Source organism: Somniosus microcephalus, chromosome 18, assembly GCF_052327205.1.
Source record: "Somniosus microcephalus isolate GS21.2 chromosome 18, FLI_Smic_1.0, whole genome shotgun sequence".
Taxonomy (NCBI): domain Eukaryota; kingdom Metazoa; phylum Chordata; class Chondrichthyes; order Squaliformes; family Somniosidae; genus Somniosus; species Somniosus microcephalus.
In genome coordinates this window covers 47,101,691-47,127,405 of record NC_141004.1, presented here as the reverse complement: position 1 = coordinate 47,127,405, position 25,715 = coordinate 47,101,691, and the positions used below count along the sequence as shown (strand labels likewise).

Genomic DNA, 25,715 nt, shown 5'->3' with positions numbered 1-25,715 from the left:
CACAGCCCACATATGAATAATGGGCATCTGGGTAAGGTACCGGAGGGAGAACAGACCCATAGAACCACCCCTGAATGTACCTTTAGCAGAAGAGAGAAAATTAGCAATAATTTTTTTTTTTTTAAGCCAACAAGACATTTTGAGACAAGTGTCACTGGATTATTTATGACCAGTAACACTTCCTTTACTCTCGGAGATGGCAATACTTACACTGCTCTACGGTGCTCTTGAGATCGGTTTCAATTTTTCCCAAGCTTTTTTGGAGAGTATGAAATGCTTGCTCCAAGGCATCTGCTTGCTGTTTACTTTGATTGATCCCATTACTTTCAACCTGAATTTCACAAAAAAATCAATGTCAATGGTGCAATATTTATATGGAACTCACATGCTATGATCAATGTATGCATCCCATTCCAGTTTGTTCTGCTGACTCTCAGTTCCCCAGTCATTTTGAGTGGATGTGCTATTACATATTTACATAGGCCATGATATTACATGTGTGGACCTACACAACTTAACAGGGTGTATATGGTAGGTAGGAGGAAAATTAATTAAGATTACAATCTCTCTACAGTTACAAATATTCAGCTCTTAATCACATCTTATCCCCACTTGGACAAGTGTAAAGACAGCTGGAAAAGCTGATTGAAGAATGGAAATCCTAAAGAAAGCTTGGCCAACAGGTCCCAGAGGTGAAAGGCCAGTGTCTAACCCATTGTGCCACCCACTTTGTTACTTGCGCACTGGTACCACAGCCCCCAATAGTGTACATGATCAAATTTGAGAAATATTTCAGTTGCCTACAGCCATATAATAAGAGTCAACTAGGTATAGAGCATGAGCTGATGAAGGCTGTGTTACCATGGCCGCTTTCGGAGACTTCAGCTCCGTGACAGGCAAAAAGAGTCCCTCTAGAAAGAAAGAGTCGGCGGTGAGAGGCACCGTGGCCGCTTTCGGAGACTTCAACTCCGTGCAAAAAGAGTCCCCCTAGAAAGAAAGAGAGTCGGCGGTGAGTCAGCAGAAGCAGCGATGGAGGCCACGACGACCCGCTGTAACACGGCGGCCGGCAGCTCCTCGTCGGGAGGCTCTGAGGTCGAACTGGTAGGAGGGAATGCGGCCAGCATACCGAGGTTGGGAAAAGCAGGCCCTGGAAGGTCGGACACCGCGGGAGGCTCGGAGGTCAGACCAGGTGGAAGGAAAGCCAGGGAGAAGCAGGCCCCGGGACGTCGGTACCACGGCGGCTGAAGATTGCCGGGCAGGAGTGCGGGAAAGGCGGAGCAAGGCGAAAGCGGACCCTATTGTGATGGCGCCAATGAAGATGGCTGCCGTCCTTGCGTACCAGGCAGCTAAGTGTCCTTTGCTGATTGGTGCGCTCGGCTCGTTAAGAAAAAAGCATTTCACTGACTGGATTTCACTTGTTGTATTTGGTTATGTGACAAATAAAATTGAAATTGAAATTGAAGGGCTCTGGACCTGAGCCATTCAATACTTTTCCACTTTTTCTCCCCCTTTCCCTTTTCTCTCTATCCCTCCCTGACCACGCTCTCCTGTCGTCATGCCTCCTTTCATCTCTCCTCTCTCGGATACTCTGCCTTCCCAAATCCCTACCCCAATCCTTCATTACACTTTGACCTTCCTACTCTCCTGCCGCTGTACTAGGCTTGACTCCCTCTTAGATAAGCCCACAGCTTCCCTCTGTAGCTCTCTTAGCATCCTACAAAGAGCCCATCGAGGCACTCGTTGCTGCCTCCTTACGAGCAGCAACTCCAACTGTCCCATCCTACTCTCTCATCGACCTTCCCACCCAGCCCGCCCACTGGGGCCAAATCTTGCCAATCTCCTCCCCATCCCCCCCAGCGCTGACCCTGTGGATGCTGGCAGTGGGGCAGCCATCACTGACCCTCTCCGCATCTCCATCCAGAATGTCCATTCACTTACGAACAAGGCCCTTGCCATCCATGAACTTATCGTGGATGACTACATCGATTTCATGGCCCTGACAGAAACTTGGTTGAGGGGTGATGACACCTTACTCTTAAATGAAGCCTCCCCACCTGGCTATACCTTCCACCACTTAGACTGCCATGGTGGAGGTGTGGCTCTCATCGTCAAATCACAGCTTGGTCTGTCCCCCTACTTCTCTGGCACTTTCTCCTCCTTTGAGCATCTCACCTTGTTCCACCCCTCTCATCTCTCATTAAAATTCTCGTTCTCTACCGCCCACCCAAGTACCATAAAATTTTATTACCGAGATATCTTCACTGCTTTCCTCCCTCTGCACCGAATGACTTCTCATTCTCAGTGATTTCAACCTCCATATCATGCTCGCTCACCTCCGAGTTCACTAGCCTCCTATCCTCCCTTAATCTCTCCCTCTATGTAAACTCCACAATCCATATTCACGGCCACCCCTCAACCTTACCATCTCTCATGGCCTCGCTACTCCCATCGTGTTAATCACAGATAAGGCCATCTCTGACCACTTCCTCGTATTGCTCACATATCCCTTCCACTCACTCCCACCCACCCCCCCCAACCCACTGCCCTGCCAACCCTACTTCCTTCTGTGTCCGCCCCTGGAAAAAAACTCTCCCAACTCCCTTGCAACTGCACTTATGAAATCCCAACTATCCAGCCTTTGGCCCTCCATTCACCATGACATTTCTGCAGCTACCGATCTGCTCAACCACACCCTCACCACCACCTTTGATGCCCTAGTCCCTATTAAAACAATTACTCTCTCGCACCCTGGCCGTTCCCCCTGGTATGGACCTCATCTTTGCTCCCTTAAGTCCAAGGGACACAGACTTGAATGGATATGGCAGACAACTGGTTTAGCCATTCATCGCCAGATCTAGCTGGACTATCTAAAGCATGATCAGGTCCTGCACTTGTCTGCCAAAATTGCTGACTATTCCAGAATCATTCTGGAATGCAAAGATAAACCCCGGCTTCTATTCTCCACTGTTAACCGTATTCTTAAACTTCTCTCCCCGGTCTCCTCCACCCTCACCTCTGACAACAAGTGTGAGGAGCTCATGGACTTCTTTGTCTCTAAGATTGAGACCATCCGTTCAGCTGCCTCTGCCACTTCCCTTCCTTCCCCTAACCCACCGGGCCAAACTTCCTCTAAGGTCCTACCCCTGAACTCACATCTTTCTCCAGTTTCTCTCCAATCTCCCCTCATCACCTCTCCACGCACATCTTGTCCATGAGACCCCTTCCACTCACTCCCACCCCTCACCCCCCGCTCCCTCGACCCTATTCCCACCAAACTGCTGACCACCCAACTTCCTTTTCTGGCTCCCATGTTAGCTGACATCGTTAACGGTTCTCTCTCCTTTAGGTACTGTCCCCCTCAAATCTGCCATCATCACCTCCTCTCCTCAAAAAAATCCTTGACCCCTCCATCCTTGTAAACTACTGTCCCAACTCCAACCTCCCTTTCCTCTCCAAAGTCCTTGAATGTGTTGTCGCCTCCCAAATCCATGCCCATCTTTCCTGCAACTCCATGTCTGAATCCCTCCAATCAGGTTTCCGCCCTTGCCAGAGTACCGAAACGGCTCTCATCAAAGTCACAAATGACATACTTTGTGCCTGTGACAAAGATAAGCTATTCCTCCTCGTCCTTCTCGACTTGTCTGCAACCTTTGACACGGTTGACCACTCCATCCTTCAACACCTCTCCACCGTCCTCCAGCTGGGTGGGACTGCACTCGCCTGGTTCCATTCTTATCTATCTAATCGTAGCTAGAGAATCACCTGCAGCGGCTTCTCTTCCTGCTCCTGCATCGTTACCTCTGGTGTCTCCTAAGGATCTATCCTTGGCCCCCCTCCTATTTCTCATCTACATGTTGCCCTTGGCAACATCATCCAAAAACACGTCAGTTTCCACATGTACACTGACAACACCCAGCTCTACCTCACCAACACGTCTCTCAGCACTCCACAGTCTTTAAATTGTCAGAATACTTGTCGGACATCCAGTTCTGGATGAGCAGAAATTTTCTCCAATTAAATATTGTGAAGACTGAAGCCATTGTTTTGGACCCTGCCACAAACTCCGTTCCCTAGCCATTGACTGCATCCCTCTCCCTAACATCTGCCTGAGGCTGAACCATACTGTTCGCAAACTTGGTGTCATATTTAACCCTGAAATGAGCTTCCGACCAGATATCCGCAGCATTACCAAGACCGACCATTTCCACCTCCACAACATCGCCCGTCTCCGCCCTTGCCACAGCTTATCCGCTGCTGAAACCCTCACCCATGCCTTTGTTACCTCTAGACTTGACTAGTCCAAGGCACTCCTGGCTGGCCTCCCACATTCTACCAGACGTAAACTTGAGGTCCTCCAAAACTCGGCTGCCCATGTCCTAACTCGCACCAAGTCCCGTTCACCCATCACCCCTGTGCTCGTTGACCTACATTGGCTCCCGGTTAAGCAATGCCTTGACTTCAAAATTTTCATCCTTGTTTTCAAATCCCTCCATGGCCTCACCCCTCCCTATCTCTAATCTCCTTCAGCCCCACAACCTCCCAGAGATATCTGCGCTCCTCTAATTCTGCCCTCGAGCATCCCGGATTATAAATCGCTCAACCATTGGTGGCCGTGCCTTCTGTTGCCTAGGCCCCAAGCTCTGGAATTACCTGCCTAAACCTATCCGCCTCGCTACCTCTCTTTTCTCCTTTAAGATGCTCCGTAAAACCTCTCTCTTTGACCAAGCTTTTGGTCACTTGATCTATTTTCTCCTTGTGGCTCAGTGTCAAATTTTTTGTCTTATAATACTCCTGTGAAGCACCTTGGGACATTTTACTACGTTACAGGCGCTATATAAATACAAGTTGTTGTTGTTGTTGATCATCATCAGTAACATCTGAGTGTGTTTGACTTGTACAATATTCAGTTATATTATGGAATGTGTACAACATTTCAGTCGGTTCTCAGTTTGTCCTTTAAGTTTTGCCATTCAGGTTTTAATGTTTGAACTTACAAGTTTTTAATATTCCACTGTCACTGCTGAGATATTTCCATTTGGGTGATATTTTACACTGCTCCTTCTACTTCTAAGTCTTCCCATTATCCCCATTGAAGTTAACATCAGAGTGCAGAAAAGAAGGGCTACAAAAGTTGAAGCAAAATTACTTCAAACGTTTACTCATGAGAATGTCACCGAGAGGGTTTTAAAACCCACGTAAAATCAGCAAAGATCTCAAGTGTCCGAACATCCCTAGAGACCTTGTACCCCAGACTCGTCAAGTGAAGTCAACCACGGTATAACTTGCACGATTCTGTGAAAGCTAAAGAAAAATGACAGCCCAAATTGTGGTTGGCTTGGACCTGGATGGAAAATGTTTCACATGCCTACAGACATATTTGGATAGAGTCATTAGTACAGTCAGTGGGAGGAGCTTCAATTCTGGCAGGGACTCACTGAAATGTGCATGCAAAAGCAGAGATGTCTGTAGCATGATTTTTATAGTCTGTACAAGACAGCAAAAATCTGCGAAAGAGGATTTTGCATGAAATGTAAATAGGTAATTTGAAAACACAAATAGTTTACTGTGATGTTTATATTATTTGGAGAACAAAAACCATTAGCTTTGCAGTTATGCTCTTACATTGCCTATTGTTTAACAATGTGCACTGCAGTCAATCAAACTATCTGAATATCGACCAAACCCATATAATGCCAGATTATATTAACTCCGAACCAACTGATTTCATTCCAAGCACACTGCAGAGTGCCAGGTTTTACCAAATAGCAGATATTATAGTGAATGAAGAGGAACTTGGTCAAAGCTCCTGGTCTCATTTTATTATTCAATTACAACAACATCAAGAACATTTACAGTGCACGTTTTAAAAAACAAACACACAATTCGGATCCTTAGATCAGGGATATCACGCACGCTTGAAGTTAAGCTTCCAATTTGTCTATTCCTACCTGTTCGTTGTCTTTGTTTAAAGCTAGTAAAAAAATTTGTATTTACAGAGATTTTTCTGTGGACCCTGCTCTCTAACCATTTGGTGCGGCAGCAACATAGCAAAAAACATCCCCACCCCCGACCCTCCAGCCTATTTCCTTCCCAATATGCAGGTGCACTGCACTTTTCTACTGTCTGTTAGCTTGCAGTTTGGGCACAGATGCACTCCAACCTTGGTGGAAAATACTCTGCACAGTCACACAAAAATACCTAAATAGACCCTCGGGTGACGTATCTGCTCCACTCACAAAGTTCTGAAACGTTCAAATGTCTTTATTTCAATATTTGTTATCTTGAGCTGGTTGCACTCTTCAGAAAACATGTGGCAGATAGCTATAAATTTTTGAAAAAGAAAAACTGCAATTCTTAAAAAGGCCATTGTATTTAGAAAAGGGAGTGACTTCCAAAGAGACCGAATACATCAATACCACCAACATGTGGCACGGCAAATCGCTTTTCCCTTTATCAGCCTGAGTTCTTCACTGCAGTCTCTACAATACCAAAATCGGCCAAATAGAGAATTTATGTGAATTACAGATAAAAGGTGTTTTGTTTTTTTTTTAAAAAAGGGGGAAGAATTCAGTATCGACCATTTTGGGGCGCTAACTTCGCCTGGGCGCTAATTAGTGCCGAGAACCGCAAATTTGAGTTTTATTGCCCCAAGACGGAAGTGGAGTGCTAAATCACAAAGAGGAGTCATATAAAGTTGCCAGAAAAAGTAGCAAGCCTGAGGATAGGGAGCAGTTTAGAATTCAGCAAAAAAGGACCAAGTGATTGATTAAGAGGGGAAAAAGAGAGTATGAGTAAACTTGCAAGGATAATAAAAGCAGACTGAAAAAGCTTCTATAAGTATGTAAAAAGAAAAAGATTAATGAAGTTAAATGTAGGTCCCTTACAACCAGAAATGGGAGAATTTATAATGGGCAACAAGGAAGTGGCAGAGCAATTAAACAAATACTTTGGTTCTGTCTTCATGGAAGAGGACACAAATAGCTTCCCAGAAATGCTAGGGAACCAAGGGTCTAGTGAGAAGGAGGAATGAAAGGAAATTAGTATTAGTAAAAAAAGTGCTGGAGAAATTAATGGGATTGAAAGCCGAAAAATCCCCAGGGCCTGATAATCTGCATCCCAGAGTACTAAAATAGATAGCCATGGAAATAGTGGATGCATTGGTCATCATCTTCCATAATCTATAGAAATTTGGAACAGTTCCTGCAGATAGGAGGGTGGCAAATGTAACCCCACTATTTAAAAAAGGAGGGAGAGAGAAAACAGGGAACTACAGACCAGTTAGCCTAACATCAGTAGTAGGGAAAATGCTAGAGTCTATTATAAAGGATGTGATAACAGGACACTTAGAAAATATCAACGGGATTAGACAATGCCAACATGGATTTATGAAAGGGAAATCGTGTTTGACAAACGTACTGGAGTTTTTTGAGGATGTAACTGGTAGAATAGATAAGGGAGAACCAGTGGATGTGGTGTATTTGGATTTTCAGAAGGCCTTTGAGAAAGTCCCACATAAGAGGTTAGTGTGCAAAGTTAAAATACATGGGATTGGGGCTAATATACTGGCATGGATTGAAAATTGGTTAACAGACAGGAAACAGAGCAAGAATAAATGGGTCTTTTTCGGGGTGGCAGGCGGTGACTAGTGGGGTACCGCAGGGATCAGTGCTTGGGCCCCAGCTAGTCACAATATATATCAATGATTTGGATGAGGGAACCAAATGTAACATTTCCAAGTTTGCCGATGACACGAAACTAGATGGGATTGTGAGTTGTGAGGAGGATGCAAAGAGGCTTCAAGGTGATTTAGACAAGTTGAGTGAGTGGGCAAATACATGGCAGATGCAGTATAACGTGGATAAATGTGAAGTTATCCACTTCAGTAGGAAAAACAGAAAGGCAGAGTATTATTTAAATGCTGATAGATTGAGAAATGTTGATGTACAAAAGGACCTGGGTGTCCTTGTACACCAGTCACTGAAAGCAAACATGCAGGTGCAGCAAGCAGTTTGGGAGGCAAATGGTATGTTGACCTTCATTCAAAGAGGATTTGAGTACAGGAGCAAGGATGTCTTACTAGAGTTTTACAGGGCCTTGGTGAGACCACACCTGGAGTACTGGGTGCAGTTTTGGTCTCCTTACCTAAGAAAGGATATACTTGCCATAGAGGGAATGCAGCGAAGGTTCACCAGACTGATTCCTGGGATGCCAGGACTGTCGTATGAGGAGAGATTGGGTCGACTAGGCCTGTGTTCACTAGAGTTTAGAAGAATGAGAGGGGATCTCATTGAAACGTATAAAATTCTGACAGGGCTAGACAGACTGGAGGCAGGGAGGATGTTTCCCCTGGCTGGGGGGTCTAGAACGAGGGGTCAGTCTCAGGATACGGAGTAGGACATTTAGGACTGAGTGGAGGAGAAATTTCTTCATTCAGAAGGTGGTGAACCTGTGGAATTCTCTACCACAGAAGGCTGTGGAGGCCAAGTCACTGAATATATTTAAGAAGGAGATAGATAGATTTCTAGATACAAAAGGCATCAAGGAGTATGGGGAGAGAGCAGGAATATGGTATTGAGATAGAAGATCAGCCATGATCATATTGAATGGCGGAGCAGGCTCAAAGGGCCGAATGGCCTACTCCTGCTCCTATTTTTCTATGTTTCTGTCAAGCGCTACACACTTCTCTTAGGGCGCTAACGTCGGAGAGCAGGGCGCTATCTTCAGAGCGCTAATCAAGTTCCAGCGCGGTCAATTAGAAAGTAGTCAGACAGGCTGGTGCATTCCAGTTCTTAAAGGGGAGGGTCAATCATGTTGCACAGCCTCACACTGATCATTGCTGCTTGTGAACTGGGCCTGCAAAGAGCTGCAAGCCTTCACCAAAGAAGTCATGGCTGATCAGAGGCCCAAAGAGAGAGAGAACCGGTTCAGCGACCAGGCTTTGGTTGCGGTCATGGAACGCCGACGGGCAGTGCTCTTCCTGGACACTGGCAGGAGGCCATTGCCACAGGTCTTTAGGAGGATGTGGAGGGAGGTCTCCCAGAAGTGTGGTCCACAGAACTCTTACTCAGTGCCGGAAGAAATTCAACGACCTCACTCGGGTGGTCAGGGTGAGTAGATGCTTCAAAAACCTCTACATGCCACCATCTCAATCTCACTCTGTGCACACACTGTATAAACCGCCACATCCCCAACACTCACCCACCAACTATGCCCACTTAGTAAAAGTCACATCTATATCTCACACCTTGCATACATTAACAGCTATTCAACTATGATCGGCACATGTGCCAAACACACAGCTGCACACTCACTCACACGCTGTCCTTTTTCTTGGAGGCCGAGCTTGCTCACAACATGAGGGAGCAGCTTCGAATGGGAGCTGGTGAGGCGGACCTGCACCCCCTTACAGACCTGGAGGAGTGAGTGGTGCGCATCATTGGGGCCCAGGTCGTGGGCACTGTGGCCATTGGAGACATCGACCCCCTTGGGGACAACAATGGTATGTTCATCACCTCTCCCTCTTCTCATACCACTTCCCCCTCACACCACAAGCCTTTCCCACTTTCCATCTAAGTATACTGCCTTCATTCCTTGCTCCCTTCCTGCCCCCCTCCCCTGACCTTAACCCCACTCTTGTGCCTTTATGCTTTCAGATAATCAGCCACCACATGACCAGCTTGTCCCTCAGCCTCCCAGTGGCAGCGACTCGAAAGAGGAGGAAGAAGAAGAAGCCAGAGCCTCACTGCCAGTGTCTCCGGAGGGAGAGAGGTCCAATAATGGGGCGACATGGTCGCTGGAGGGGAGCCTAGTAGATGGGTCTGATGTGGGTGAAGCTCCAGGACCCAGTGGGCTGCAACAATGCCACGGGGAAAGGGAAGCTCGGGGGCTATCTCCACAGAGGGTGAGTTTGCACGCAGGTTCTGCTGCTCAGGATGACGGCATTCCTGCTCCCACACTGCCACTCCGCCATTGCACTTGTCGCAGCCTGTAACCCAGCCATCTCAGACTGCAGACGCCTATGCAGGGTTGGTACAGTCTGCAGCCAGGCCTTTCAAGCCCAGAGCTGGTCGAGGGCATCCTGCAAGGCCATCTGCGCGCTCTGGTTCCTAGACTCAGCAGCCTTCCACCAGCCTTGCTGCAGCCACTGGGGCCACATTACAGGGGTGGGGGGGGGGGGGGAACTCAAAAAGGGGAGGGAAATCATTGAAGGGGGAGTAAAGAATACTTTAGTAGCAAAATGGGGGTAGTGTGTTAATAAATTGATGTGTTTATAAATATATTGTGTTTGTGAAGAAAGTTGTGTTTGTTGATAAATGGTTGCATTTATGAATAGTTGTGTTTCATAAGAGAGAGTTGTGCACAATAATATTAATAAATTGTTAATTTGAAGTTGCACATTTTATGATGTTTCTCATTTGAGCTTTGCCCGGTGATAGGGGCTGCGAGCTGGCTGTAATGATGTGGTTGTTCTGCGCAAAGGCCATGTGCTATCTCATTTATTGGAAGCACTGTGTAATGTGGCGATCACGAACGGCCCTTGTAGAAGCAACATTGTGTGACTGCCTCCTATGTTGGTGCTGCTCCTCCTCCTCCTCCTGAGAATGACCTGCAATCCCTGGTGGTAATGGCTGGGCCCTCAGAATGGCAGGTTGTGCATCATGCAGCACACAACAATGAAAAGAGAGACTTGTTCAGGGGAGTACTGCAGGGCTCCTCCAGAGTGGTCAAGGCAGCGGAACCGTTGCTTTAGCACCCCGATAGTCTTTCGATCAGGTTCCTGGTGGCTCTCATTGTATGCGTGCTGAGCAGGAGTGTTGGGGTCACAGAGCAGTGTCATCAGCCAGGTGGCAAATGAATATTCCTAGTCTCCGAGCAGCCAGCCGCGAGCTTCATGTGGTGGGTGGAAGAGTGCTGGGACTGTCTGTTGCAGGATGAATGCATCGTGGCTGCTACCAGGATAGCGGGCATTGATGACGAGGATGAACTGTCTGTGGTCACACACCAACTGCACGTTCAGAGAGTGGTAGCCTTTGTGGTTATGGAACATCTCTGCATTGTGATGAGGTGCCCGCAATGCCACGTGGGTGCAGTCAATGGTGCCCTGAACCATGGGGAAGCCCACTATCCTTGCAAAGCCACATGAACGTTCATCCTGCTTCTCTCTGGTGATGGGGAATGAGATGTACTCCCTTTTCCTTCTGTAGAGAACGCCTGTTACCTCCCGGACGTAGCAATGGATGATGAACTGCGAAATCTTTGCAATATCCCCTGTTGAAGCTTGGAAGGAGCCGCTGGCGCAGAAATTGAGAGCGGCTGTGACCTTAACTGCCACTGAGAGACACGTCCTGGTCCTGAGCTGAGGCGGGAGTTCTGGCTGCAGGAGGTGGTAGAGCTCTGACCACCTCCTTGCTGAAGCAGAGCCTTCTAAAACACTGCTCCTCTGAGAGATGAATGTAGTAGAAGTGCTCCCGGAAAACCCTGGGAGGGTCAGGCCTCCTGTTGTGAGGTCTGTCGGCCCCCCTCCTACCTCTGGCCAAATTTGGCAATCTGTCTCTGCATCCGCTGCCTCTGACATAGTTGCCGGAGAGCAAGGTGGAGTGTCAGTACGGCCCCATAAATGAGAGAAAGAACGTAGAAATGTTCAGAGCAATACAAGTGAAGAAACTGTTAGAGCAGCAACAAAGCAAAGTGGAGAAAATGTGAAAGCAGCCAAAACGCTATCTGACAAGCCAGCAATGAATCTGACCTCCCAGTGAACTGGTAAGTGATCCCTTTAAATAGCACCCCAGGAGCGGCAATCCCAGGTATCAACGTCTGCTATTGCCGTCGTTCTCAGCACCAGGCTGCAAGTCAGGGGAAAACCACAGAATTTCGCATCTGATGTCACGATCTGAGTGGCGCTAGAGAGCCAGGCGCTAAGTGTTAGTACTGGCGCTAAATGCCGACTGAATTTCGCGGGCGGCGGTGGAATTGCCCCACCTGGGCACTAACAGGAGGCACTAAGGTACCGAATTTCTAATCTTTAAATGCTGAAAAAGATGTACCATTGGTTAAGCATTTCTTATTGATAAACTCTCTTTGAATTGTAAGACCCAACTCATCACAGCTTCAAGCACATCCACAGAACAGTTTTTGTAGGTTAATTACTATGTTGTGTCAAAGGAGACTTAAACAATTACTTCAAAAAAAGGTTTAGTTCCTCCTAATAGCTCACTGAAATGATGGAAAAGCTGTCGGCACAAAGTTTTGGCAGTGTGTAAAAGGACAAAATTATTTAATTTTATTCAGTCTTTCTGGAGCTTTCTCGGTCATGTGATCATTTACAGAACTCTCCTCAGTTCAAACACCAGGCTCAAAACTTCAATCACAAACCTAAATCCAGGAGCCATTTTGCTCAAAGCTACACAATAGCTTTATTACAACGTAACACAACCCAACAGAAGTCTGCAAATCTGGCAAGCTACTTTAAAAAAACAAGCAAAGGCACAATAAACTAGAATGGTGAGAGTTCTGTCACGCAGAATGCGATATAATGGCCTCTAATATCAACAACTGCATAGTGCTGCCTGCCCTTGAGGCACATTAGCCATTGACATGGGAAGGAGTCAGGAAGTGAATTTCCATTCCAGTGAGTTTCAAAACAGAAGAATGATTTCTTTAATCATGTTGATTAACCAAACCAGGACTTTCTCACAGCTAACACTTTTTAGAGATCAATGTGCGTGACATCCAAACGTGACACATAATAAATTCCAGTTTCATATGGTAGACTCCAAAGAGATTTCAACTTAAAACAATATAAGCAGAATCTTTATGGAATAACAACAAAAGACATTAAGGATTCCCTAATTACTCTTTAAAATGTTTAGTGTGATATCCGAGTGGTAAGGTCAGAAACTGAGAGAAGCGAGATATTAGGAACAAACCCAACTGTTTATTTACATGGTGTAGCAGAGAAACATATCTCTTACTAGCTGGAGGCCAGGCACATTTCTTACTGCACGAGCCAAGATGGAAGATGAACCTCTGAGTCATACCCATAATGCAGTGCCACATTACCATATAAACTGGTGTACCAGGTCATTGAATACATGACCCATTACCTTAAATACTGGTGAATGTGAACCCTTAATATTTGGCTCCATCTGGTGGATAACTTAAACATTACATCCCAGATTACTATATTTCGTTTTTGTAAATTTTGAACGGATACAAGCTGAACATCCCAGGTTAGTGGAATTGGATCCCAAACAATTCCAAAAAGTGGATTTAGAAAATAATTTCAAGAGAACTTGTGAAATGTAAATGGGTACAAAATTGGGCTCAGCAACGCCCATTGTTTGGGCGCTATGGGTGCTTTCTGGGGACCAAAATAGCGTCCGCTGTGCCTATGCACACTTCTGCTATAAATTGCACCGGACGCCATATTGGCGAAGGCGTTAGCACGCGTAAAGCTAATGGCTGCCAGAAGTATGCAGGCAGATCATGACATCAATCACCGTACAACGCTGAATTGACACCTCGCTGCCATTTTGGAGCTCCATGCTCCAGTCGATGCCCTCACTTTAAACTCACAGAGCTGAACAGACACTCAGCAGCAGGAAGGACCCTCCACCAGTGTTATTTAAAGGAATCATCAACTACCTACAGGTTAGTTGCTGGTTGATTTCTTCTGGCTGCTGGTACAATTCTACAAGTGTTTGAAGTTGTTTCAAGTTGCAAAAGTCTACAGGCAGTGGTGTGGCAGGTGCTGAAGGACTTTTTGCTGACTTCAAAGCTTCTGCACAAACCAGTTGCACCCAGACATGGGTGACCTAGTAGGGCTTCATCTTGGCATTGAGCATGACTGGGAGAATGAGCAGAAGCTACGCAGAGCAATCAAATCAAATCAACTTTTATTGTCATTGTTAGTGCACAAGTGCAGTACAACGAAATGTAGGCTTGCGGCTCCCGAGAGTGTACAATTTGGATTAGGACACTTAAACATTTCAACATACATTTGTACATATATATTAGCATAAATATGACCATAATAAAGTGCATCGGCAGATGTGCAGGCTTTAGTGTTTATTTGTGGAGTTCAGTAGGATGACAGCCCTGGGAAAGAAGCTGTTCCTAAATCTGGTCGTACGGGTGCGAATGCATCTGTAGCGTCTTCCAGATGGTAGGAGGGCGAACAGACTGTGGCTGGGGTGGGTAGGGTCTTTGATGATGGACCGTGCCCTCCGTAGGCAGCGTTTCTGATATATATGTTCTATTGTCGGTAGCCGGGTGCCGGTAATGCGTTGGGCAGTTTTGACTACCCGCTGCAGGGCTTTCCGGTCATGGGAGCTACAGCTGCCGTACCATACCGTGATACAGTTTGTCAGGATGCTCTCTATAGTGCAGCAGTAGAAGTAGAGGATCGGGGGTGACAGATTACATCCCTTCAGCCTCCTCAAGAAATATAGGCGCTGCTGGGCCTTCTTCACCAGAGAGGAGGTGTTGAGGGACCAGGAGAGGTCTTCCGTGATGTGGACTCCGAGGAACTTAAAGCTGGCCACCCTTTCCACCTCCGCCCCATTGATGTGGATGGGGGTGTGACTTCCGCCTTTGGACTTCCTGAAGTCCACGATTATTTCCTTTGTTTTCTTGGTGTTAAGGGCCAGGTTGTTGTCGGCCTCTAGCAGGACAAGCGAGGAGGAGGAGGGAGAGAAGGGCTCTCAGCAGGAGGCCATATCTGCAGAGGGTCTTTAGGGAGCAGATCCATTGGAGAACAGATTGCAGGAGTGCTGTGCAGCCTTGGAAGCCCCTTTGCACACTGGAATCCAGAGCCCTGATGACAGCAGTCTGAGCTTCTACTGCAGCACTCGACGTTGGGTGGATGCTGCTTGTGCTGCAATGGAAGCTGAGACATCGACCATCAGACGCTGTAACACGGTTGGGGCCATAAAAGTGTGCTCATGGAGTTGGCCACCGCTTCCATGCTGGAAAGGATGGGCTCCAAGCTCTGCGCAAAGCCCAGTGCCAAGTTGGTGCCACACTTCTCCATGCTCCTCGACATTGAAAACAGGCTTTCTGGCAGGTTTCTCAATGCACCAAGCAATTCATTGTATATGCCCCATCGAAGTCCTCGTCTGAATCCTCTGCAGCAGAACTCGTGTGTGACCTCGCCCTCTGGTAAGCTAGCACCTGCGCTATCCTTACCCCTACCCTGGCTGCAGGTCACTCATGCCCGGTGTCTCACCACGTGCAGATCCTGCCTCTATGCTACCCTCTAAGTTACTCGCAGTGTCAGTATCAGAGCTGGTGACTGCGAGTGTGAAATCAAGTGACGGTGTGTCTTCATCATCACTGACTTCTTGGTGTTCCTCCACTGCCTGGCCAGGTTGCAGTTCATGGGCCACGAAAGGTAAAGACACCAGTGTATGGTTGTGGTGAGGGGAGGGGGCAGAAAGTAAGAGGTGTATGCTAACACCATCTGAAGCTTGTAACTCAGAAGAGATTGTGGGATGAGAGGGAAGTGGGATGTGAGAAGAATGATTATGTATTAGGACGCCGTCATCTTCGATGGTTTCAGCTCCGCCACTGGCCACAGCCTCAGCAATGGCTGTTCCAATAATGGTCAGCACCTTTTCCTCCATGGAGGTTAGGACATGCAGGCACACCTGTCCCTTCTGGTTAGTTCCTACTGCCTCTAGTTGCGCGCCACCTTGTCCTGCAGGAGAGGGGGAAGTGTGTCAGTGAATATCTTGGAATCTGTTTGTGTGATGTGGCTGTCGTGGTTGAACAGCTGGCAGTGTGTGCAAGTTGTAGGATGTGAGTGTGAGGCTTGCAGCAGTGCTAAGTGTGTGAGGGTGCAGTGAAGCATATGAATGTTAGGTATGAGTCATGATTGATAGAGATTATTGGTGTGTGAGTGATGGGGGTGTGTTGCATTGAGCAGTGGCTGAGGCTAGTGGTGCAGCTGGTAGGATATGGCATTTAAAGATGGATTCACTGACCATGACAATTCGTGTGAGGTCAGTCAACTTTTTGCAGGACTCGGGGCTAGACTCCTGGCATTGGCCTTCATGGCTATCTGCTCCCACTGCCTTTTGACCGTATATCTGGAGGGCCTCCTGCGGATACAGGACATCTCTGCTCCTTTCCACCTCCACCACCAAGACCTCCAGTGCAGCGTCGGAAAACCTTTGAGCCCGCTCTCTCCCAGGTTATGCCATTCTTCACGGTTTTGCAGGCTAGATTCACATCCTGCAGAGCTCCAGCTAGAATGCACCTCCCCTTTAAGAGGTGCAGGCTAGCTTTAAGAAGTGCTGTGATTTTGGCCCCCCCTGCTCATGCACGTAGCCAATAAGCAATGCGATAGCGCTGACTGCACACAGAAATTATGTAAATGAGCAGGCAGCATGAAGATGGCGTGCTGCCTGCATTTCTAAACAGGCGTGGGTTAATTGCGACCCCCATGCCCATTTTCGGGGGCTATACAAATTAGCCCCCAATATTTCTAACTTAAAATCTATCAAAATACCAAGCCTTTCACATTGAGTTGGAGAGTGGAAATTACAAACTGCTAAAGGGATCTTCTGGGTTCTCTTGGATTACTTGTCAAATATAAAGCAAGACAAAAACTTTACTTATATTGACCAACATTTTTCTCCCATCTTGTTCCCCTCACACGAATACTGCCAAACTGCAGACATGCATGCTCTATCGAATGGATTCTATATTTGTGACAATGGTAACATGGGATGTGGGCATCGCTGGCAAGGCCAGCATTTATTGCCCATGAGAAGGTGGTGGTGAGCCACCTTCTTGAACCGCTGCAGTCCGTGTGGTGAACGTACTCCCACAGTGCTGTTAGGTAACGAGTTCCAGGATTTTGGCACAGCAACAATGAAGGTACGGCAATATAGTTCCAAGTCAGGATGGTGTGTGACTTGGGAGGGGAACTTGGAGGTGGTGGTGTTCCCCATGCGCCTGCTGCCTTAGGCAGTAGAGGTCGCAGGTTTGGGAGGTGCTGTCAAAGAAGCCTTGGCGAGTTGCTGCAGTGCATCTTTAAAATGGTACACATTGCAGCCACGGTGAGTCAGTGGCGGAGGGAGTGAATGTTTAACATGGTGGATAGAGTGCCAAGCAAGTGGGCTGCTTTGTCCTGGATGGTATCAAGCTTCTGGAGTGTAGCTGGAGCTGCACTCATCCAGGCAAGTGGAGAGTAGTCCATCACACTCTTGACTTGTACCTTGTAGATAGTGGAAAGGCTGGGGAGTCAGGAGTGGAGTCACTCGCCACAGAATACCCAGCTTCTGACCTAGTCTTGTAGCCAGAGTATTTATGTGGCTGGTCCAGTTAAGTTTCTGGTCATTGGTGAACCCCCAGGATGTTGATGGTGGGGGATTTGACGATGGCAATGCCATTGAATATCAGGGGGGAGGTAATTAGACACTCTTGTTGGAGATGGTCATTGCCTGACACTTGTGTGGCGTAAATGGTACTTGCCACTTATCAGCCAAGCCAGAATGTTGTCTTGTTGCATGTGGGCACAGACTGCTTCATTGCCTGAGTTGTGAAAGGAACTGAACACTGTGCAATCAACAAACATCCCCACTTCTCACCTAATGATGAAGGGATGGTCATTGTTGAAGATGGTTGGACCTAGAACACTGCCCTGAGGAACTCCTGCAGCGCTCTCCTGGGGCTGAGAGGATTGGCCTCCAATAACCACCTCCCTTTGTGCTAGGTATGACCCCAGCCAGTGTAGAATTTTCCCCCTGATTTCCATTGACTTCAATTTTATTCGGCCTACTTGATGCCACACTCAGTTAAATGCTGCCTTGATGTCGAGGGCAGTCACTCTTACCTCACCTCTGGAATTCAGCTCTTTTGTCCATGTTTGGACCAAGGCAGCAATGAGGTCTGGAGCAGAGTGGTCCTGGTGGAACCCAAACTGAGCATCGGTGAGCAGATAGCACTGTTGACAGCCCCTTCCATCACTTTGCTGATGAACGAGAGTGGGGAGGTAATTGGCTAGATTAGATTTGTCCTGCTTTTTGTGGACAGGACATACCTGGGCAATTTTCCACTTTGCTGGGTAGATGCCAGTGTTGTAGCTGTACTGGAACAGCTTGGCTAGCGGCGCAGCTAGTTTTGGAGCACAAGTCTTCAGCACTGCAGCCAGGATATTGTCGGGGCCCAAAGGCTTTGCCCGGTGCCACGGTTAAGGACATCTCCTCTGGGCTGGAGAGAAACTTGGAGGGGGAGGATCCAGTTGTCGTGGTCCATGTTGGTACCAACGACATAGATAGGACAAGGAAAGAGGTTCTGCTGAGGGAGTTTGAGCAGCTAGGGGCCAAATTAAAAAGCAGAACCACAAGGGTAATAATCTCTGGATTACTGCCGGAGCCACGTGCAAATTTGGCTAGGGTAAATAAAATTAGAGAGTTAAATGCGTGGCTCAAAGACTGGTGTGGGAGAAATGGGTTTTGCTTCTTGGGACACTGGCATCAGTACTGGGACAGGAGAGAGCTGTTCCGTTGGGACGGACTTCACTTGGCCAGTGCTGGGACTAGAATCCTGGCGAATCGAATAACTAGGGCTGTAGAGAGGGCTTTAAACTAATTAGTGGGGGGGAGGTTTTAAGAGAGCGAAAAATAAAAATGACAGCAGAGAAGGCAATAGAGCAAGGTAGCAGTGGGGGAATTAAAAACCAGAGCGTGTCAGGAAGGGACAGAATGTATAATGATAAAGGTAAAGTAGTAAAAGGGGTAAAAGCAGGAATAAATTGTCAGAAAACATATTTGAAAGTTCTTTATCTGAATGCACACAGCATTCGTAACAAAATAGATGAGTTGACGGTACAAATAACTACACATGTGTATGATCTGGTGGCCATTACGGAAACATGGCTGCAAGATGATCATGACTGGGAACTAAACATACAAGGGTATTTGACAATTAGGAAGGACAGACAGGAAGGAAAGGGAGGTGGGGTTGCTATGTTAATCAAGGATGGAATCACTGCAATAGTCAGAAATGATATTGGGTCAAAGGATCAGGATAGTGAAACAGTTTGGGTGGAGATAAGGAATAATAAGGGGAAAAAGTCACTAGTGGGCGTAGTCTATAGGCCTCCTAACAGTTGCAACTCTGTTGGTCGGAGTATAAATCAGGAAATAGTTGGGGCTTGTAATAAGGGAACAGCTATAATCATGGGGGATTTTAACTTTCATATTGACTGGACTAATCAAATTGGGCAGGGCAGCCTTGAGGAAGAGTTCATAGAGTGTATTAGGGACGGGTCCCTTGAGCAGTATGTAACTGAACCAACCAAGGGGCAGGCAATCTTAGATCTGGTCATGTGTAATGAGACAGGATTAATAAAAAATGTCCCAGTAAAGGATCCCCTTGGAATGAGTGACCATAATATGGTTGAATTCCAAATTCAGTTTGAGGGTGAGAGAGTTGGATCTCAAACCAGCGTACCGAGCTTAAATAAAGGAGACTATGAAGGTAGGAGAGTAGAATTGACTAAAGTGGACTGGGAAAACAGATTAAAGTGTAAGACAGTACAAGAGCAGTGGTCTACATTCAAGGAGATATTTCACATCGTTCAAGATAAATATATTCCAATAAGGAAAAAGGGGAGTAAAAAGAAAAGACAGCCATCTGTGGCTTAGTAAAGTAATAAAGGATAGTATCCGACTGAAAACAAGGGCATATAAAGTAGCCAAATCTAGTGGGAGGATAGAAGATTGGGAAGCATTTAAAAGCCAAACAATAACTAAAAGATTAATTAAGAAAGGGAAGATAGATTATGAAAGTAAACTAGCAAAAAATATAAAAACAGATAGCAAGAGTTTCTACAGCTATATAAAAAGAAAAAGGGTGGCAAAAGTGAATGTTGGTCCCTTAGAGGATGAGACCGGGAAACTAGTGGTGGGGAAAATGGAGATGGCAAAGACGCTGAACAAATAGTTTGTATCAGTCTTTACAGTAGAGGACACTAAAAATATCCCAACACTGGACAAACAGGGGGCAATGGGGGGGGGGGGGGGGGGGGGCGGGGGGAGGAGCTAAACATGATTAAAATCACTAAGGAGATGGTACTCGGTAAAATAATGGGACTTAAGGTGGATAATCCCCAGGACCTGATGGCCTACATCCTAGGGTCTTGAGAGAAGTGGCGGTAGGGATGGTGGATGCATTGGTGATTATTTTCCAAAACTCCCTGGACTCAGGAAAGGTCCCGGCAGATTGGAAAACTGCTAATGTAACACCCTTATTTAAGAAGGGAAGTAGACAAAAAGCTGGAAACTATAGACCAGTTAGCCTAACATCTGTGGTTGGCAAAATGTTGGAGTCCATTATTAAGGAAACAGTAACAGAGCATTTGGATAAACATAATTTAATAGGACAGAGTCAGCATGGTTTTACGAAGGGGAAGTCATGTTTGACAAATTTGCTCGAATTCTTTGAGGACGTAACATACAGGGTGGATAAAGGGGAACCAGTGGATGTAGTGTATTTGGACTTCCAAAAAGGCATTTGACAAGGTTCCACACAAAAGATTACTGATCAAGATAAAAAATCACAGGATTGGGGGTAATATACTGGCATGGGTGGAAGATTGGCTATCTAACAGAAAACAAAGAGTTGGGATAAATGGTTCATTCTCGGGCTAGCAATCAGTAACTAGTGGTGTTCCGCAGGGGTCAGTGCTGGGACCCCAACTCTTTACAATCTATATTAACGATTTGGAGGAAGGGACCGAGTGCAACATATCCAAGTTTGCCGATGATACAAAGATGGGAGGGAAAGCAGTGAGTGAGGAGGACATAAAAAACCTGCAAAAGGACATAGACAGGCTAAGTGAGTGGGCAGAGATTTGGCAGATGGAATATAATATTGGAAAGTGTGAGGTTATGCACTTTGGCAGAAAAAATCAAAGAGCAAGTTATTATCTAAATGGAGAGAAACTGCAAAGTGCTACAGTACAAAGGGATCTGGGGGTCTTGGTGCATGAAACACAAAAAGTTAGTATGCAGGTGATCAGGAAGGCCAATGGAATCTTGGCTTTTATTGCAAGGGGGATGGAGCATAAAAACAGGGAAGTCTTGCTGCAGTTATACAGGGTATTGGTGAGGCCACACCTGGAATACTGCGTGCAGTTTTGGTTTCCATATTTATGAAAAGATATACTTGCTCTCGAGGCGGATCAGAGAAGGTTCACTCAGTTGATTCCGGAGATGAGGGGGTTGACGTATGAGGAAAGGTTGAGTAGGTTGGGCCTCTACTCATTGGAGTTCAGAAGAATGAGAGGCGATCTTATCGAAACATATAAGATTGTGAGGGGGCTTGATCGGGTGGATGCAGTGAGGATGTTTCCACTGATGGGTGAGACTAGAACTAGGGGGCATAATCTTAGAATAAGGGGCTGCCCTTTCAAAACTGAGATGAGGAGAAACTTCTTCACTCAGAGGGTAGTAAATCTATGGAATTTGCTACCCCAGAGAGCTGTGGAAGCTGCAACATTAAATAAATTTAAAACAGAGATAGACAGTTTCCTAGCAGATAAGGGAATTAGGGGTTATGGGGAGAGGGCAGGGAAGTGGACGCGAGTCTAGATTCGGATCAGCCATGATCCTATTGAACGGCGGAGCAGGCCCGAGGGGCCGTATGGCCCACTCCTGATGTTCTTATCCAGTGCACTAAGCCATTTCTTGATCACGTGGAGTGAATCAAATTGGCTGAAAACTGGTTTCTCTGATGGTGGGGACTTCAGGAGTAGGCCGAGAAAGATCATCCACTCGGCACCTCTGGCTGGTTACAAATGGTTACAAATGCTTCAGCCTTGTCTTTTGTACTCATGTGCTGGGCTCTGCCATCATTGAGGGTGGGGATGGTCATGGGTGTTTGTGTGCTAAAATCAGCCAGGTTTTTGTTGCTATGGCAACAAAATTTCTTTATGCCACTTAAGAACAATTCATCAAATGGTCTACATAAAAATATTCCAATACCCATTAAGTGGCTGTAAAGACTTGTTTTTCTTGCCTCTGTTCTGACAATATAGAAGTCGAAATATTTCAAGTATCAGGTAATGGAAAGTCCAAATTGCCCACTTTCTATGATGCCATTTAGTTTTGGTGAAATACAAAAGTATTCATCGTAGCTTGGATCAGACAACATTCAACTGAAGGTCAGGTAATCCGAGCACAGTACTGAAATAAGCATGTTGACCAACCTGTTGTTAAGTGAGTGGCTGCTCAACAGTTTCTGTTGTAGCTAATCAAACAAAAAAGGTGGTTTATTGAAGCTGAATGACCTGGATTCTAGCGTTTTACCTTTGTAATGTGATTCTGCAGACTGGCTACCATTTCATCCATTTTACTATTTCTGTTTTGCAGCTCGCTGACATCATCAGCTACAGTGCTTCGAACAGCATTCTCCAGTTCTTCCACAGAGATCTTTTCCGTTTGTAGCCGATAGGCCAGTTCCCTGAAATGGATAGAAGTGGGAATATGGTATTATCCAAGTATACTCATTTTACGCAGAACAAAGAAAATCTCAAACAAATCAGAGCTGGGACAAATCAGTAGGAATACAGCAGCCATTAAATTCCTTCTCAACATTCTATTTTACTTTTCAGTGTATTCAGTCACAATTCCCCACCCCCTGATGAAAACATGGTTATAAACATGGTTAAACCTGATATTTTCCAACTCTTCTTTACTGGAGAGGTGCTCTGCTTGTTGGGCTGATGCAGTCTCTTTAAGTCCCAGTAGCTCTTTGCCATGCTGCGTTACCTGTGACTGCATAGCATCAGTCATCAGAGTTGTCTGATTTAATTGTTTTGTTAATGTAATCACACCATTGGAGAGGGAGGGAAGACTATGGTCCATGAACTCTTTGACCGTGTTGATGTCCTCAGCACTTTGTTGAAGAGCTTGAAGGTCCTGTCTCTCTACTTCTAGGCTTGCAACACGACTTGTTAAACTTGACAAAGAAGCAGACAGTAAATTTACACTTTCTTCCAGTTTTGAACTTGCAGACTTCATACTTGCAACTTGCTGCTCAGTCCTTGCAAATTCAATTTCTCGAAGAACCTCCACTGTATCCTCCACATACTGCAAGTCGTTCCTTGTGAGCAAGTCCTTCCTGAGCTCACTCAGGCTTCTACTCATCTCTGACTGAAGTGCAGCCAACTTATTATCCAGGTCGGAGGACTGAATCTGTGCCACAGCTGCTGTTGCCTTATCCATTTTATGTTCAGAATCAGACTGAGCAACCTCGAGATTCAGCAACCTTTGTTCATATTCTTCTGTGTTCAGCAACTGCAATAAAAGCAAAAATATTTTTTCAGCAGAGGTAACTATTACGTGCTTGTTTTTTTTTGTATGAATTTGTTCTCCATGAATGAGACACAAGCAATGCTGAAGAGTAAAATTTTTTGTACTGTGCTCCCAACTGCATCCCCACTTCAGATCAACATCATACTGAATATTTCCTCAATGATTTTCTGTGCATTTCTCTAAAAACTCAATAGACCAGCTAAACAATTATAACTAATTCTTTCCCACTCCCATTTTCTGCTCCTTAATCTCGTATATCGCCCCCCCCCCCGATAATTACTTTAAAATTCAGACCCACTTCCAAGGAAGCTGCAGAGAAATAGAGGGGAAAAGAAGACAGCACAAAATGTTGTGGTTGAACAGCAGGTTTGCGATTTACTTATTTTTCTACTATTGTAATGGACCCAAGTTGTCTTTTGGTGTGGGAGTAATGGAATCAATTGAGACACTTATCAGTAAAAACAGGCCTCCATCTCGTCTTTCTGGAATGGATTTAAAACCTTGTCTCAAAACAACAGAAATATTCTCGTGTATAGCAAGTTATTTCTTTATTCACTACCTGATAATACTGTATGTGTGTGTTAACTGCACTGACAACTGCCACGATGGGGGAGTCATCAGCACTATTATGGGTTGCAAACTAGAGGGGGAAAAAAAATCAAGAAAATGTTACTGCCTGCATTGTTTATTAGAATTATTTCTAAGATGAAAAGGTAGGGGTTAATGTTTGGGCAAGGGTCAAGATATCTCCCATTGTTATCAGTAGAGTGGTTCAGGTACTGTTGAGCGATTATTGATGGGAGGCATTCCTATTGCATGTTTACATCAGACAACAGGGGGGTGAGATTCGAGCCAACTCGACAAAGTGAATCAAGCTTGGAGCCAAGTTTATGAAGCAAAATTGCAATGTGAAAACTCAGCTCAGTCACCGTCTCCAAGTTGGATCAAAAATGAAACTGTTCCTTGAACAGAAAGTTTTACCTCATCTTCAGTAACCCAAAATTTAAATCAGCTTTAAACTTGTGTTCACCCCAACCCTTGGACAGATAAAGTTTTAAATAAATCTTCATAGTGGGGGGGGGGGGGGGGGAAAGAGGAAAGAGAAACTAATATTTTCTAGGAGTTTGACCATCAGCTCAACCTGGTAGTTTGGTTACACTTATACTGAAATGTTACTGTGAACTGACATCACTTTATAGAAATATGGCACAGGCTGGGTGAAAGTCACAGGTGTGAATTTCCCTCAAACTCTAAACCAATTAATGAAAAGCACAGCGTGTACTGTAGCAGCAATGAACACCATAGTGGAACTGCTATCACATCTTGCATGGATTGTCACAAAGACAAGTGTTTTATAGTAATCAGGTAAATCCGGCATGCTTTGGAAACGATTATTCGATATGAAAACTTGAAATACTCAAAGTTTCAAAATCTGGACACCTTTAGCCCAACGTCCGGGAAATTACAAATTTCTATTACAATTATGATGATAAACGCATATGCGCGAACATTTTCCAGTTTATAATCTCTTGTAACACCTCCTCCCTCCGTAGCAGTAATCGGGTTATGCTTAATACTACTGCGGATCGCAATGTGTTAAACCCCTACCAGCCCAACATTGACAATTCATTGCAAAATTAAGGAGGGGGGTTGTCTCCCGGGGTAGGTGCATACCTTCTGGTTCAGCTCATTCACTTGAGCCTCGATCGTTTCGAGCTGAGACAGTTTCTGGTGCAGGATTCGGATGGTTTCATCCAGGCTGCCGATGGTCTGGAGCTGCTGCTGAATGTACCAGCCGCCAATGCCGCAGCCGGCGACAAGCAGCAGGAGGAAGGCCCACAGCAAGAACACACTGGCTGGGGCGGAGGGAGATTCGGACGCATCCTTGCTGTCAGGTCGGCTGGAGTTGTCCTCGCCCCGGTGGCCGCTTTTTCCTTTCCGACTTCTCATTGTTGTAAACTTCTCCAAAAAAAAACTTTCCTCCAACTTCCACCCTGGAGCAGAAATTGACGTGATTGACAGGCGGCTCCAAGCCCGCGATAGGCTGCCCCAATTCGGCTCGCCCAATCAGAGGCGAGACACCATTTGAGCGTTGACGGAACCAATCACACCCGGACACCCGGGCTTTAGAACGAGATCAGTGCACCAATCGCCGGACTGCGATTCTGCTTAGCGTAAAAAGTCAGGGTCTTCTCCACATGTATTTTAACTTTTTATATGAATTAATCTGAGCCCCGCTGAACCCTGTTTGAGAACACAGTAGAAATCAACATGTGACATAAAATGTTGCTTGCTGTAAGGGGTGGTGTGTGGGTTGTTTGTCAGCTTCACCTCTGACTCCTTTGAGCGGTTGGAATCAATCCCACTCCCTTTTCTAGACTTTGGACT

The 25,715-nt window shown here is 46.0% G+C and overlaps 1 protein-coding gene across 1 annotated transcript in view; it reads right to left on the bottom strand.

The window, feature by feature from the left end:
- LOC147105253 (uncharacterized) overlaps positions 1-25,371 on the bottom strand; it is a 30,357-nt gene extending 4,986 nt beyond the window's left edge. The window contains exons 1-4 of the mRNA XM_086011419.1: positions 25,002-25,371; positions 22,684-23,309; positions 22,320-22,473; positions 211-331 (exon numbers count right to left, since the gene is read on the bottom strand). Coding sequence (XP_085867545.1) covers positions 211-331; positions 22,320-22,473; positions 22,684-23,309; positions 25,002-25,277 — 1,177 coding nt within the window. The 5' untranslated portion in view covers positions 25,278-25,371. The remainder of the gene's footprint in view (positions 1-210; positions 332-22,319; positions 22,474-22,683; positions 23,310-25,001) is intronic.
- Positions 25,372-25,715: the final 344 nt, after the last annotated feature.